Here is a 13935-nt window from a genome sequence, read left to right on the forward strand (position 1 = left end):
TATTAACAATAATTAAAAAAATAAAAATATATATAATGTTTTTAATTATTTCTATGTATAATATTACAAAATTAACATAAAATTTATATACTATTATAAAAATGAAAATATATTAATAAAATTAGTTTTTATATATAGATATTACTATTTTTGAAATAGTTATTAATAAAACTTACGGATCCGGATATCCGGACTAAAAAATCAAGATATCCGGATCCGGCTTTGACGGATCCAACATTTTACTATCCAGATCCGGATTCGGCCTTTCCGGATATCCGGATTTTAAGATCGGATCCGGATCGGATCTTGGATCGAATCCGGATCTCGGATAAAAGTCTCATGCCTACCGCTAAGAACTCCACCCTAAGAACCTCCCAAATAATCATGCTCTAAGAGATATCTCTTAGTTTAGTCTCTTATTTTTTTTCTCTGCGTATCATTTTGTGAATGGTTTATTTTATTTTATGAAAATATTATTTTATTAATTAAAATTATCTAAGAGACTCTGGGTACACCATTGAACATGCTCTTACGATTTTGATATGACTATTGAGACATTTTCATTTGATGTATTCGAGTCATATCAATGATGATAACGCTTAAGTGATTAATAAAGCCAATATGACTGTTTTCTAACCATTAGTTGTCAAGTGACTATAAAACTCGACTCATAATGTTTAACCAAATTTAGGTATATATGTTTGATCCGAACTCCTCTTTATTTAATTTGTCAAACTCTTACTCATGGAGTTAAAACGTTTAACAACTATTTTGTTTTGATCATGTCATCTAGTCATTTATCTTCTAGACATCTGCAATATATTAAAGGAAAGAATCAAGAATATTTGAATCTTGCATCGCATATTTGAGCCATACTTTTTTGTTAGTTGATAAAAAAAATTATTTGAAGACCAGCATTAGCTTCTAGATATAACGAAAAAGTCTTAATTACGGTATGTCTTAGTCACTTTTATGAATGAATCTTATACCCATCAACAGAACTATCAAATTCAACAAAAGTCCACTCCAAAAATTTCCAAAACTTTAACCGAACGAGGTGTTAACCTTCCATTAAACATATATAATATGATTTTATGTAAAGTACATTGCAAATTAGTAAACAAAAAAATGATATATGACACATATATGGATTGACATACATATATGGATAGGTCAAACCAACCAGAGCTTGTGGTGCGGCGGTGATTAACTTGAGAGAAAAAAATCCAATACGGTGAAGCCATTAGGGTTCGAGTCCCGGTCACTAAAAAATTAACATTTCGGCATCGTCAATGATAGAAGACCGATACGTGGCAACACATGATTAGTTTGGACTACTTCTATGGGGCCAGGATACCCCTGTATAATTCAAAAAAAAAAAAAAGAATAGGTCAAACCCATAGGGGGGAAATGAGAACCCAAGTTAATCCCCTATATATTATTTGTGAAACATTACAACTTCTTTTTGTATCCACATGTCATCACTAGGATGATTCTTAGAATTATTAGAGAAATAGGTTGGTTCATCTCATTATATAATAAGTTTTTTATTAAACTAACCATAAATTAATTATTAATATCATTTATTATTTCATTAAATAAAGATTACGGAATTGCCTAATGTGCGTAGAGTATATATGACAATTAATGATTTTGAATAATAAAGATTTGATAAAAAAAAGTATCTTCTATCAAATTTGTTTAATTTAAAACTATTAAAATAATATTTTTAAAAACACAATAACCATATTATAAAAATTTACATTTTTCTGTATATTTTATATTTTGAATTTTAAAAAATGACTATAAATTACTAAAACTGTTAAAAGTCTCACATTCAAATTTTGCGATCCATGGTTTAAAATTTTTGTTATGACAAAATACAAATGATTACAAAATTATATAAGTAAAAGTCTAATTTAATTAATCATTAAGATTTAAAATATATATGTATATATATCATTCTAAATTAAACTATAAACCATATTGAATAAATAAATATTTTAGTTTCAAAATTTACTTTGAATAATTTTTTTTATAAAAGTTTTGAACTAACATTGATAAATTTTTATCAATTACTAAAATTATTAATCCCACAATAAAAGTTTTGTTATCAGTAATTTAAAGTTTTTGCCATTAAAAATACACATGATAAAAAAAACATATGAGTAGAAAGCATCATTTAAAAAAAAATTAAAAAATAAAATAGACATTAATATTAAAAATATACTATGTATGTTAATATCATTTAAATTTAATTACATATCCTATCACAATTTTTTTAAAAAATGTTTGGATTAATAAAATTGATTTATACGTTCGCACCAATTTAATTATATATGTAATAGTTACTGACTTTTAATTATTCAATATATATTTATTATTTCATAATATGTAAGAACATATAATACATAAAATAATTTATATATATAATGTTTATCTCGCGCAAGGCGCAGATCTTAATCTAGTTAGTTGTTATAATTGAAAGAGAATTAGTTATTACAGACTTTTTGCTTCGAAATTAATATGCCAGACAAAGTGACTCAAAATTAACTACATAAGCAAATGTTGCTTACATACAACATTGCCAATTACACTAGCGTGAAATATATCGGCGTTATATTTATTTGTATATTAGAAATTCAGCAACTATATAGTCTTTTGATTTGGTAAATAATATTCCTTCCTGGTTCACGACACTAATTAATACAATTAAAATATTACATTAAGCTGGTAATTCATCCACTCCTCTCCGTCGATGTAGCTGTTTTCCGGCACCGGATAAACCATGTTATCGTAGTCGTCACCGTCCTCTTCAACTTTATAGTCTCCAAAAAACGACGTTTCATTGTGTTCGACGGAGACTGAAGAAGAAACTGGACTGTTGCTAGAGCCTCCTTCTACTCTTTCTGCCAATCTTTGGATCTCCCTCTCTGCATCAAAGAGTTGTTCCTTGAGCTGAAGAACCTGAGGAAGAATATGTAATGTTAAGCAACTAATCACCATGCAAACATTTGATAAAATTTCAAATAAAAAGTATTTTTGTTAGTGGGTCTGCTCTATAGTTTTGAGTCTCATTGATAAAGACTAGTGACTATTAAAAAGATTATAGCATTGTACGGAACACATAAAATTATTTTATGTTGTGTGAATGCAATGAGATAGAAAATAAATGATACCTCTGACTCAAGTCGGCACTTGTCGACAACGACGTTGTCATGTGAGCTTTTGAGTTGGTTGTACTCGTCCTCGAGCCTTTTGTTCTTCCACCGTGCACGACGGTTTTGAAACCAAACGGCAACTTGACGAGGGTCAAGCCCTAGCTCCGCCGCAAGTTTATCTTTCCTCTCCGACTCAAGCTTATGTTCATCGCAAAAGCTCATCTCCAACATGTTCATTTGCTCATCAGTAAGCTTTCTCTTCTTAAACAAGCAGTTACTTCCATCTCCGGCAGCCACCGCCCTTTTGCTCTTCTTCCTCCTTCGCTTCGGTGGCTTCACTTCTCCTACGTACCGACCAAAAGCAAATTAGTAATTCGCTAAAAATAGAAACATGTTAGATTAAAGATTTGATTTTATATTTACTTTTTAGTTTCTTGATGTGTATACCAAGATTTTAGATGTAGGTCTGTTGGTCGAGAACTTATTTTTTAGGAAAGACTCAAATAGATAACTCAACTGAATTGTATAACTTCTTCCAAAACTAAATTGGAAATTTTTTTAGATAAACTAGCTAAAAACCCCAATTGTTAATTTATAAGAAAATCTATTAAATTTTGGCTTTATCAAAATTCAAAACAAACAAAAAAATGGTGTGGAAATTTCGGACAAACCCTGTGGTACTATATGAGTGTAGACATCAGGGTACAACTGAGAGATGAAAGCCATGTTATGGTCACTCGCCGTGGGGTTCATGTTCTTGTATATCTATCTCTCTCTGTTGTAATTTGTCTCACTTGTGAGCTGTGAGAAGTTGTGTTGTGGAAGAGAAAGAGAAAGACCTGTAATTTATAAGGAGTATTGCCAAGAATGAGTTTGTAATCTATCTTTTGAAGTGTCATGTGCCTAATGTGGGCTTCTTGTCTTTGAACCAGCTCATATGTAGAACCCATTCTGCGTGACTACTAAATCGAGCTAAGAGCATCTCCAACGTCATTCAATAATTTACTCTAAAATAGAATATGGAGTAAGAAATTGTTTAATTTCACTCCATTTTCCATTCGAGTAATTTTTTTTTGTTCATTACTCAACTCTCACTCCAAAAATCGATTAAATTTATAATAAATTTAATTTTATTATGAATTTATCTTGTTTTAGAAGAAAAAAAGAATTTTATATGGAAATATTCTTAAGAACATGTTTGTGTCCGATGAAGTTACCTACTCCTATATATTATATTAAATAATAATATGCATGCAGTTGAGAAATTTGCAATAGGAAATTGAAAAATTGAGCTAGTAAATAATGATAAGCACAAACGGAAATTAAAAATTCACCTAATCCACGTTTTGCCAGTAAATAATAAATTTCACAATTTCACTAACAGAAAGGTAAAATAAAGCATACGCAGCATTTTACTTCTTTTCATTTCCTGATTTCCGAATTCTGATAATCAGTACTCTTTTCTTTTTGGTAAAATGATAATCAGAATTTTTATACTTGAAGTAGTTGATTGTTGAAGTTCTTTGGTTTTAAAATCCAATAGAATTCCGTGGATCATTCTCTAGTGGATTATAAACATGACAAAGCTCTAAACAGCTAAATCCTAAACCTTTTGGTTCTTTTAAAATAAAAATTTAAGATTCTCAGTTACTCGATTAAGACACTAATCACCACCAAAATGTTTACGATCAAACATTCAATACCAAGGCACAACGTGGACGGTCCAGAAAACACTCACGTCGAGTAAAAGTTTAAACAAATATAAATATAGTCAGCCAACCTGTCTCTTTGGTTCCTTCTACATCCCAAATCACGATTAGAGCTTTAAGCACATGGTTAGCAATTAAACAAATCTTGTCACTAGCTCCTTAATTTAAGATTATAAATCTCCATTTTCGGAAACGTGGCATGTCTAATTACTCCACAGGCGTCCCTAATGACAGCTACATTGGGAGTCTTTTTCTAGATTGCTCTTGGGTTTGGCCCCATAGATTCGTGGGGTTTTCGTTTTAACGTATTGTTTTATAAAAACAATCTCATAATCAGTCTTAATTTGTTGTTATATATTTACAATATTCTTTCTATCTCCACTCTTGCAGCTTTAAACGCGATATTGTATGTTTTCATGGTGGTCCAAGGTTATAAATAGCACAACAAGAAGTATGGTCTTAATAAATTAATAAATCTTATTATAACACTAATACATATTCCGATTGGCTGCTACAAAATTATTGCATTATCCAATCAGGTAAGATCTATACTAGCTCTTAATAACTACAATAAAATAGTTAAATACCCAAAAATGTATTAACATATTGAAATGCCTATCTTCTTTCACATTTTAATCGTATTAGAAATTCATTTACTTAACCAATAGCTGAAATTTGACCTTTCGGCTCTATTAACTATTCTCCTGATTAACAAACGAATTTAAAAATTGTAACACTATGATTGATAATTTTATGCAACTTTATATTAAGATCTTAGGTAAGCTGATAAATATTAGGTCAATTTGACTACGTTAGTTAAAAATAGTACGCTTTCAACCACGTAAAAAGAGACCAGCGGATTAGCCACTAATTAGTTTAATTGTTAATTTTGTACTTTTTAAGTTTAGAACATTTGCTAATGTAATTAAATTTGTCATGGTTTAATGGGAGAACTCTTTTGAGGTTCTTCAATTTTTTTTTTTAATTTTAAAAGCTGAATTATTAAATTTAAATTGTACAAAACTTATAAATTATTGGATTATGTTCTCTTTTGTAACAAGTTTTTTATTGTTTTCCACCTGCAAAAAATACTGATCAGAGACAATACACACAATAAAAACAAAGAGAACATAATCATATGAACAAACAAATATAATAAATAGACGTTGGGTTAAACTCAGAGCAAGCCATGCATAACGTTGGGTTATATTCATTGTTAAACCAAGTGTTCTTCACAAAAAACAACCGCGAAAGCAAAAGATGTTGGGTTTGCAACATCATTCCAGCACAGACCAAGACAACATGTTAAAGCTTACTTACTTTACCACCACATCTAAACTTCAGAACACCTAAAAATAAAACAACCAAGCAAAGTAATGAAAGAGAGAAGCAAGTGTCTGATGAAAGCATATCTAGAAAACATACTTTTCAGAGCAAAGACTCCAACACCAAAGGCTAAACCGCCTGGTATTAGAGGATGAGATGCAGCAACGTTTACACCATCTGCATACAAACATTGAATCATCACATGACGTTAAGATAACAACAACGAGAGCAAATCAAAGCACTGAGTGTAGAAACAGACCTTTGATCTTAGTAATCACCATATGCTCGTAAACGTTATACTCAGAAACAATCTCTCTAATAGAATCCTATATCACAAACACTCAAATTCGTTCAGAGGATGAACAAAGCGCTCTCGATTGTCTACTAACCTCAGGAATGATCCGAATAAGAAATCATAAAGACCTAAAGAGACTGAGAAACACTAGAAACAAGGGAACTTCTTCTCCTTGCTCGGCATCGCCACTAAATGAATCTCCGTATCTCCCAGCAACACCACCGCAGTCTGTTAATGACCAAATCAAACTTCAAATTACTGAATCACTTCTACCAATTATGGAGAAATGAATAATCGATTAAATGCTGCTACCTTCAATTCATGGAAGCAGATTGCGTGGAGACGCATGCATCAACTCGGGAGGTTTGATCGGAGCGGAGGACTCGAGCTTGCAACGAACGGAGCGGAGGAGGAAGAAAACGATTGATTTCGCCTATGGAGCGGAGGAGGACAAGCTGACGAACGGAGCGGTCGAACGCTTGCAACGAACGGAGCGGAGAAGGACAAGCCGACGAAGGAGAGAGTCATAGATGAGAGGTCGAATAACACCATGACAGATAGGTCTCTTAACAACACTAAAAGTCCCGAAATACACAGCGGTTCTCTGACTTTTAATTATTTTTCATTTATTTTTATTTTTCTTTTCCTTAAAACCCCTCCTTTAGAAACTTCGATGGAGATGGTCTAAGACGGCAACCATCATATCATATCAGTTACAATTGAAAATTCCTACAAAAAAATATATCCCTACAAGTAAATAGTTATGTATATAGACGCACATGCACACTATACACTCATGCATAAAGACGCTTATCCATTTAGAGATCAAAAATACATACTTCGATGTACTATGAAACAATTCAAAGAAAAAACGTCTCAGTCTATCAAACTTAAGCTCGGATATTGATATGGATACAAAAACTGAGATCGAGAGAAAGATACATATTTATATAAAAAGATTGATGATGATCACTTGAAAATATTTACGCATACTAATTAATAATTATACATGTAAAATCAAACTACTGTATAATTGAATCGCAAAAAACATGAAAATCTTTATGTCAAATACGACACGAGTGAGACACTGGAGTTAGTTTCAACAACTATTCTAAGCAACTTAACATTTGTAACCAAAAAGAAAAACTATTCTAGACTTGATTATACATTTAAACATTGTTTGTAGGTTGATAGATTTCTAATCTATAAATAGCAAAGTGTTGACAAAAATAAACCCAATATGAAATAAACCTATATTAAATAGGCTTCTAATAGATATCACACAGGCTAAAAACTATAAAGACCAATAACAGGTCATAGACTTGTATAGTATGAAACCAACAAATTTGGCCCAACTCAATATTGATCGAAAGTTACACAGGGCCGTTTTGGCTGACCTGATTAATGATCTGGTGACTGTTAATCACGGTAATTACTAAAGTGGTGATTGTTTATTTACTTACTGTTTTTAATACAATTTCATTCTAAAGACGAAAATATTTGCACAACTCTAATTGATTAGAATAGCATTGACTCTGAATAAATAAATGTAAATAGTTATGAATGAAAATAAAAAAATTGTGATATTTGGATGTATTTATGTCCTAGCTTCATAGGCCATAGAAAAGAAATCTAACTTTTTTTATTAAGATATAACAAATCCATAAAAGAATTGTGAACATTTTAGATAATGACAAAAGATCTTGCATAAAAACATAAAATGTGCACTTTCTTAATTTCTATATTTCTATATGAGAGTAAATTTGTTCTCGGAAGCGAACAAAAAAGATTAATTTCACAAGCTAGGTTAGAGCATCTGCAATGGAACACTATTTTATCTTTTATATTTTACACAAAAATAGAGTAACTCTATTATAGAATTGAATTTGCTCCGATGGTTTACTCTATTATAGAGTAATGTTATTTTTTACTCCAAATATAGAGTAAAAAAGCAACATTTCCCTATATTTCACTCTATTATAGTATAACTCTATTATATAGTGAACCATTTGAGCAAATCTAACTCTATAATAGAGTTATTCTATTTTAGTGTAAAATATAGAGAAAATAATAGTGTTCCATTGGAGATGGTCTTATAGACCAATTTTTTTGACCAAAAAGACCAATTTTAATCATACGACATTGACTCTTTTTATTATTTTTCTATATGAAACATTTGTTTAGAGCCAGAGGAGTCGAGAGATCATTTGTTTTTAGCTTGCCTTTACACATATGGATTATGGTTGCAGGTTATTGGATTTTTGCTGAGAACAGCTCATACGCCTGATTGGATAGAAATTTTGGCTAGGATTCTTGGTTCTGCGCTTGACAGACTCACCTATATTCTTCTGAGTTTAGCTTTTCAAATGACCATTTATTATATCTGGCGTGATAGGAATGAACGAAGGCATACGCAGAAAACTCGTCCAGCACATCAACTTGCAAAACTGATTGACAAAACCATTAGGCAACATATTATATCGACGCGTTACTACGAGAAGAGACTGCTTGAGGGTTTGCTTCAGCGATGGTTTGGAGCCTACATTGGGCAATTATAGGAGTTAAAAGATGCTTAATACTCTACAAGTTTATTTGTAAATAACTATTATTTTTTTGATGATCAATAAATTTAATATTTCATTAAAAAAACATATAAATTTCTTTTTTCTAGAAAACTTATAAAATGGCACTGATGTATCAATCAAACCCAACAAATTAATAGAAAATTTAGATGACACATGTCACTTCAAAATTGTCAACTGACTTATGCTTTTATAGTATAAAAGATTAATTAATATTATTGGTGACAATGGGAAATGGGTGGATGCGTCCTGAGTTTAGAGTACAAGTATTAAAAGTTATGATGTTTTTACCAAAATCTTTTTATGTTTTTCTTTTATCCTTCCGTTTTGTTTTTAATGGAAAATTCAAATCCGGTGATCAAGTTGATGATGACCACTTTCGGATCCTTGATCTGGATAGGGATGTTGATAAGGGCTTAAACCCACATGCTTGATCTCGGTTAGAGCATCTCCAATGTATTACTCTATTTTCTACTCTAAAATAGAGTAATTCCAAAATGGAATTGAGTTTTGCTCCAATGTATTACTCCATTTCCTACTCTAAAATTGAATATTTTTAATATATTATGTTTTATGTTATTAAAAAATTAGTAATATCATCTTTCATTTATACTATTTGCAAAATAGTCTATTTTCGTATGTATGATCTTTTATGTTTTATATTACATATCTTTTATATGGTGCTTATCTTTTATTTTTTATATGTATGGTCTTTTATGTTTTATATTATATATATTTTGTTGCATAAAAGAGTTCACTAGATGGATATTTATATAATTAAGAAATATTAACAGTAATTTTTATAATATATATAGTGAAATAATATTTATATATTTATTTATAATAATATTTTATTAAAAACCAAAATATTTAAATATGGAGGACCATTTTATAAATAAAAAAGTTCAATTCCATTTTGGAGTAATGAGTTGGTTTACTCCATATTTGGAGTAATCATATCTATTACTCTATTTTGGAGTGGATTTTGGAGTGGGATTGAAGATGATTTTACTGCAAAATGGAGTTTGGAGTGGGTTTTGGAGTAGGGTTGGAGATGCCTTTAGGAATGTTCTTACGTGATTTTTGTTTTGTTTTTCTATTCTATTCAGATGTTTTTATCAAATCGTTTTCTATGTTTTTTTAATTACACCTTTTTGATTTTCAGTGGTGATTCTCTAATCGGATCTTTGATACCCTGTTGGGAATGTCCTTATGTGTTTTTGGTTTTGTTTTCTATTTCATTTTGATGTTTTTATTAAATATTCTATTTTTTTAATTATTCATTCTTTTTTATTTTCAGTGGTAATTCTATCCTTTTTATTCGGTTAACGATGTTGATAAAGGCTCAATAGGTCAATCCTATCCCACATACTCCGTGGCACTTGGGATACGATTCTCGCCTCTTTCAGTGAGTCTAGTGGGCCAACCTGGCCGGCCAGTTGTGGCCTTGTAAGTCGAAAAAGAAGACAAGGGTTCAATGGCTTAATCCCATCCCACATACCGGGCTTTTCAAAAGTCAACTCTCGCCCTCACGAGAGATATCCCATGATTCTAGGTTGTTTTTCAAAATCGGCTCTTAGTCTCACGATTCTAGAATGACTAGAGTATAGAAAGCTATTTACTACATTAGTGTAGAGCCTTTAAAAGTTGAGTTAGCAGTTGCACCTTACATTAGCGTTTTCAAGGCCGAGATAATCCAAACATATCCGGATGGTGTTGAGCTGATGATTTTTGGTTCCTCTGTTCTTGTTACGACTGTCTCTCCTCGTTTTAATTCAATTGTGGAACTTCGAAGAAACCCCACTACCATTTCTTCGGTTAAACAAAACTCAGCCTTTGCTGAGACGAATTTAGAGTTAAATCTCGTGGATAAAGATTTCCTGAAATTCAGAGACCCTTTCAGAGCCATCTAGCTCTTAAGAGAGAAGAAATTCCCTTATGGTTCCCGTTGCTTCCCTTCTTGCAGAAATTGCAAGTACCCTAGAAATCATAGTCTGGCGCTCTGTTCAGAAATGAGAATATAGCAATTCATGATTCGCTAACCCCATTGCAATTCAGAACACGATGCTGATCAAACGAGACAATTACCTTCCTATAGGGATCAAGATAAATAATAACTAACTTGGAGATGTGTTACGATTCTAAATTGCCTGCAAAAAAAATATTGAGTCATCATGTGTAAATCATGTGCAACTATAAAAAGCTACGAACTTGATGTGTGTTTACCTGAAAAGTTTCTGGTTGTCAGAACTTTACTCTGGTGCAATTAAGTTTATTAGAGTATGATTGCTTGCTTGATGTTTGATTACAATGCAACAATTTCGAGTACAAGAGTATTCAAGTCTTCTTGTCAAAGCTTTGTCTTTTGATTGAGTCATTTCTGAAGAAAATGCACAACTATAGAAAGACATGGACTTTATGTTTAATCTAGTACGTTGATTTTATTGTCTATGATGGAATTGATTACTTCATTAACTAAACCATTTTATTTGTAAGGGAATCTAGTACATGTGTAGTTTCAGAACTCAATTGGATTTATGTCTATTGTGAACAGTTGCGAGGCCAAAAAGGATCAAAAAATTAAAAAGGGTCATTAGGAAAACCAAAGATGGTTCTGGGAATTCATTGATATAGTTTTCAACTAAATATGTCACTTTCTATTATGAAATGCAACTTACCAATTTGATTTATAGTATTTGTGGTTTCAAGTGATCCTATTATCATTGACGTAGATCTTCCATGATCGTGAGTCCGTTCTGGTCACTATTGTGTACACTCTAGTATTCTATATGTTTGTTGAGTAAGATTCCCCATATGCTATGTCGGTGTTAAGCTGTAGTAAGATGAATTTTTAGAAGAAATCATAAATTTGAATCTAACATTCTCAACACCATGATTGATATATTTTTAGTCAGGAAAGTGTTGAGTCTTCTGTAAATTGCATATCTGCGATTGGTTCTTAATATGTTCTTTCATTACTTGCACTCACTTACTTATAATCCATTTAATCCCACATTTTATGGAATCTATCACTTTTATTGTCTTTTGGCTTATATGATAGTTTGGTTCCTTTAACCAGTTATTTTTGCAATTTATTCTTGTTTTAATGATCTAAGAAAGGAAAGCAATATACGGAAGCATAAATGCGGAATCTTACATCACATGGATCTTTGTTCTACAATTTAGTGTCAATCTCTGAAACACCACTACAAGAAAACAGCAAGGATACTGAGGGAAAAAATCGTCGGAATTCGTCGGAATAACGTTATTCCGACGACATACCGACGAAACAAGTCCTCGGAAATAATTTCTCGGAATTTCTTCTTTCCTCGGAAATCCCTCGGAATTTTCCGACGGAATTCCGAGGAAACAAATTTCCGAGGAAATTCCGAGTATTACAAGTTTGTCGGAAATCTCCTCGGAATATACCGAGGGAGAACTTCGTTGGGATATTTCCTCGGAAGTTCATCGATCGATGCGTTTTTGGCCATATATCCATCGATCGATCGGAATGTACCGAGGGACATGTTCCTCGGAATATTCCGAGGAACATGTCCCTCGGTATATTCCGAGGAAGATGTCCCTCGGTATATTCCGAACGTTTTTTTATAAACAGATCGATCGATGGATTTATGTCCAAAAACGCATCGATCGATCGAGTAAAAAATCTTATTTTTTTAAAAAAATAAAATTTTTGAAATTTAAATTCGAAAATATAAAATTAAAATTAAAATGGAAATCATATTAATTAATATTCAAAGTTTCACAAATAAAAATAAAACATTCCAGGTTTTTGGGAAAAAAAAACTACGGGTCTGGCACGTCCGGGAACACCTCGTTCGGGTACATCCTCTGCATCATCTCCATCATTTGCTGGTTCAGCCTCCTCTGTGCCTCATAGCCCGCCTGTTGAGCCGCCATCTGGGTCTCCAACAAAGATATGCGATCATCCTTGTCCTTCAACTGAGCCGTAAGTACTTCTGGATCAACAAAAGGCGGTGGTGCAGAAGAAAGAGGAACCGACCGGGTGCGACGACCCAAACCGACCAAATGTCCCTTCTTCTTTGGAACCGACTGAATAGAAAATAGCCAAATTTACAAATTTAAACCAAGAAATAAATGAATTGAACTTTAAAAAAAAAACTTACGGATTCAATGATTTCGTTGATTAGTTGGTCGAAGCCGTCGAAGCGTCATCCTCGGTTTGAAGCTGAGACACTTCGTCTACCACCTGAGTTTGGACCAGGTCGACCACGTCCCTCACAAGACCGTCATCAATCTGGCCGGTCTTCTTGTTGGTATACGCCCTCTTCATTAGGGCGAGATCATCAACCGGCTCGCCATCATTTTCTTCCGCCTTGAAAAAAAATATAAATTAAAGAAACATTAGAAATTAGAAGAAATGCATAATAAATTAAAATTCTGAAACTCAAATAATTGAAGAAAAAGCGGTTGAACTTACCATGCGATCTCCCAGAGTGGCAATAGATTGAGCACCCAAGTTATGCTTGTAGATGTCCTTCCCTTTACGGTCGCTCCTGCGGTTGGTGGAGTTGGTGGAAGAAGTTTCTTTCGTCTCTTCCTTATCCCAGTGCGTACACAACTCCTTCCAAACCGTGTCGTTCATCGACTTTGAGACCTTTTAATAAAAAAAGAAAAGAAAATAGTTTAATAAATTAAAAAATTGTTTAATAAATTAAATCGAACCTTATTGATTTCCCACTTCTTCCTTCACTCGTGGATCTGCTTCCCATAGTTGTCCATAACTTTATGGACGAAGTGGTGATAGATAAAGAGCGTCACATCGGAATTCCAGTTGAACTCTTGCTGAAGAAAAAAAACACAATTAGTAGAAAATTTAT

The 13935-nt window shown here is 32.3% G+C and overlaps 1 protein-coding gene and 1 long non-coding RNA gene across 4 annotated transcripts; both read right to left on the bottom strand.

Moving 5' to 3' along the window:
* Nucleotides 1–2539: 2539 nt before the first annotated feature.
* On the bottom strand, nucleotides 2540–4447 carry LOC106384669 (homeobox-leucine zipper protein ATHB-40-like). Its single transcript, XM_022698305.2, has 3 exons — nucleotides 3833–4447; nucleotides 3180–3505; nucleotides 2540–2967 (listed from the first exon to the last, which is right to left on the bottom strand). Exons 1-3 carry the CDS (start codon nucleotides 3912–3914, stop codon nucleotides 2713–2715), a joined length of 663 nt encoding a protein of 220 aa, XP_022554026.2. The 5' UTR covers nucleotides 3915–4447; the 3' UTR covers nucleotides 2540–2712.
* Nucleotides 4448–6010: 1563 nt separating this feature from the next.
* LOC125583829 lies at nucleotides 6011–7429 on the bottom strand. 3 transcript variants are annotated; one of them, XR_007320881.1, is made up of 3 exons: nucleotides 6804–7426; nucleotides 6296–6719; nucleotides 6011–6219 (listed from the first exon to the last, which is right to left on the bottom strand). It is a non-coding gene; the product is annotated as an uncharacterized LOC125583829 (long non-coding RNA). The 3 variants fall into 3 exon arrangements; XR_007320880.1 differs by having other exon boundaries at nucleotides 6011–6373; nucleotides 6456–6719; nucleotides 6804–7421; XR_007320879.1 differs by having other exon boundaries at nucleotides 6011–6719; nucleotides 6804–7429.
* Between the last annotated feature and the right edge of the window lie 6506 nt (nucleotides 7430–13935).

The sequence above is a fragment of the Brassica napus genome, chromosome C3 (assembly GCF_020379485.1).
Source record: "Brassica napus cultivar Da-Ae chromosome C3, Da-Ae, whole genome shotgun sequence".
NCBI lineage: Eukaryota > Viridiplantae > Streptophyta > Magnoliopsida > Brassicales > Brassicaceae > Brassica > Brassica napus.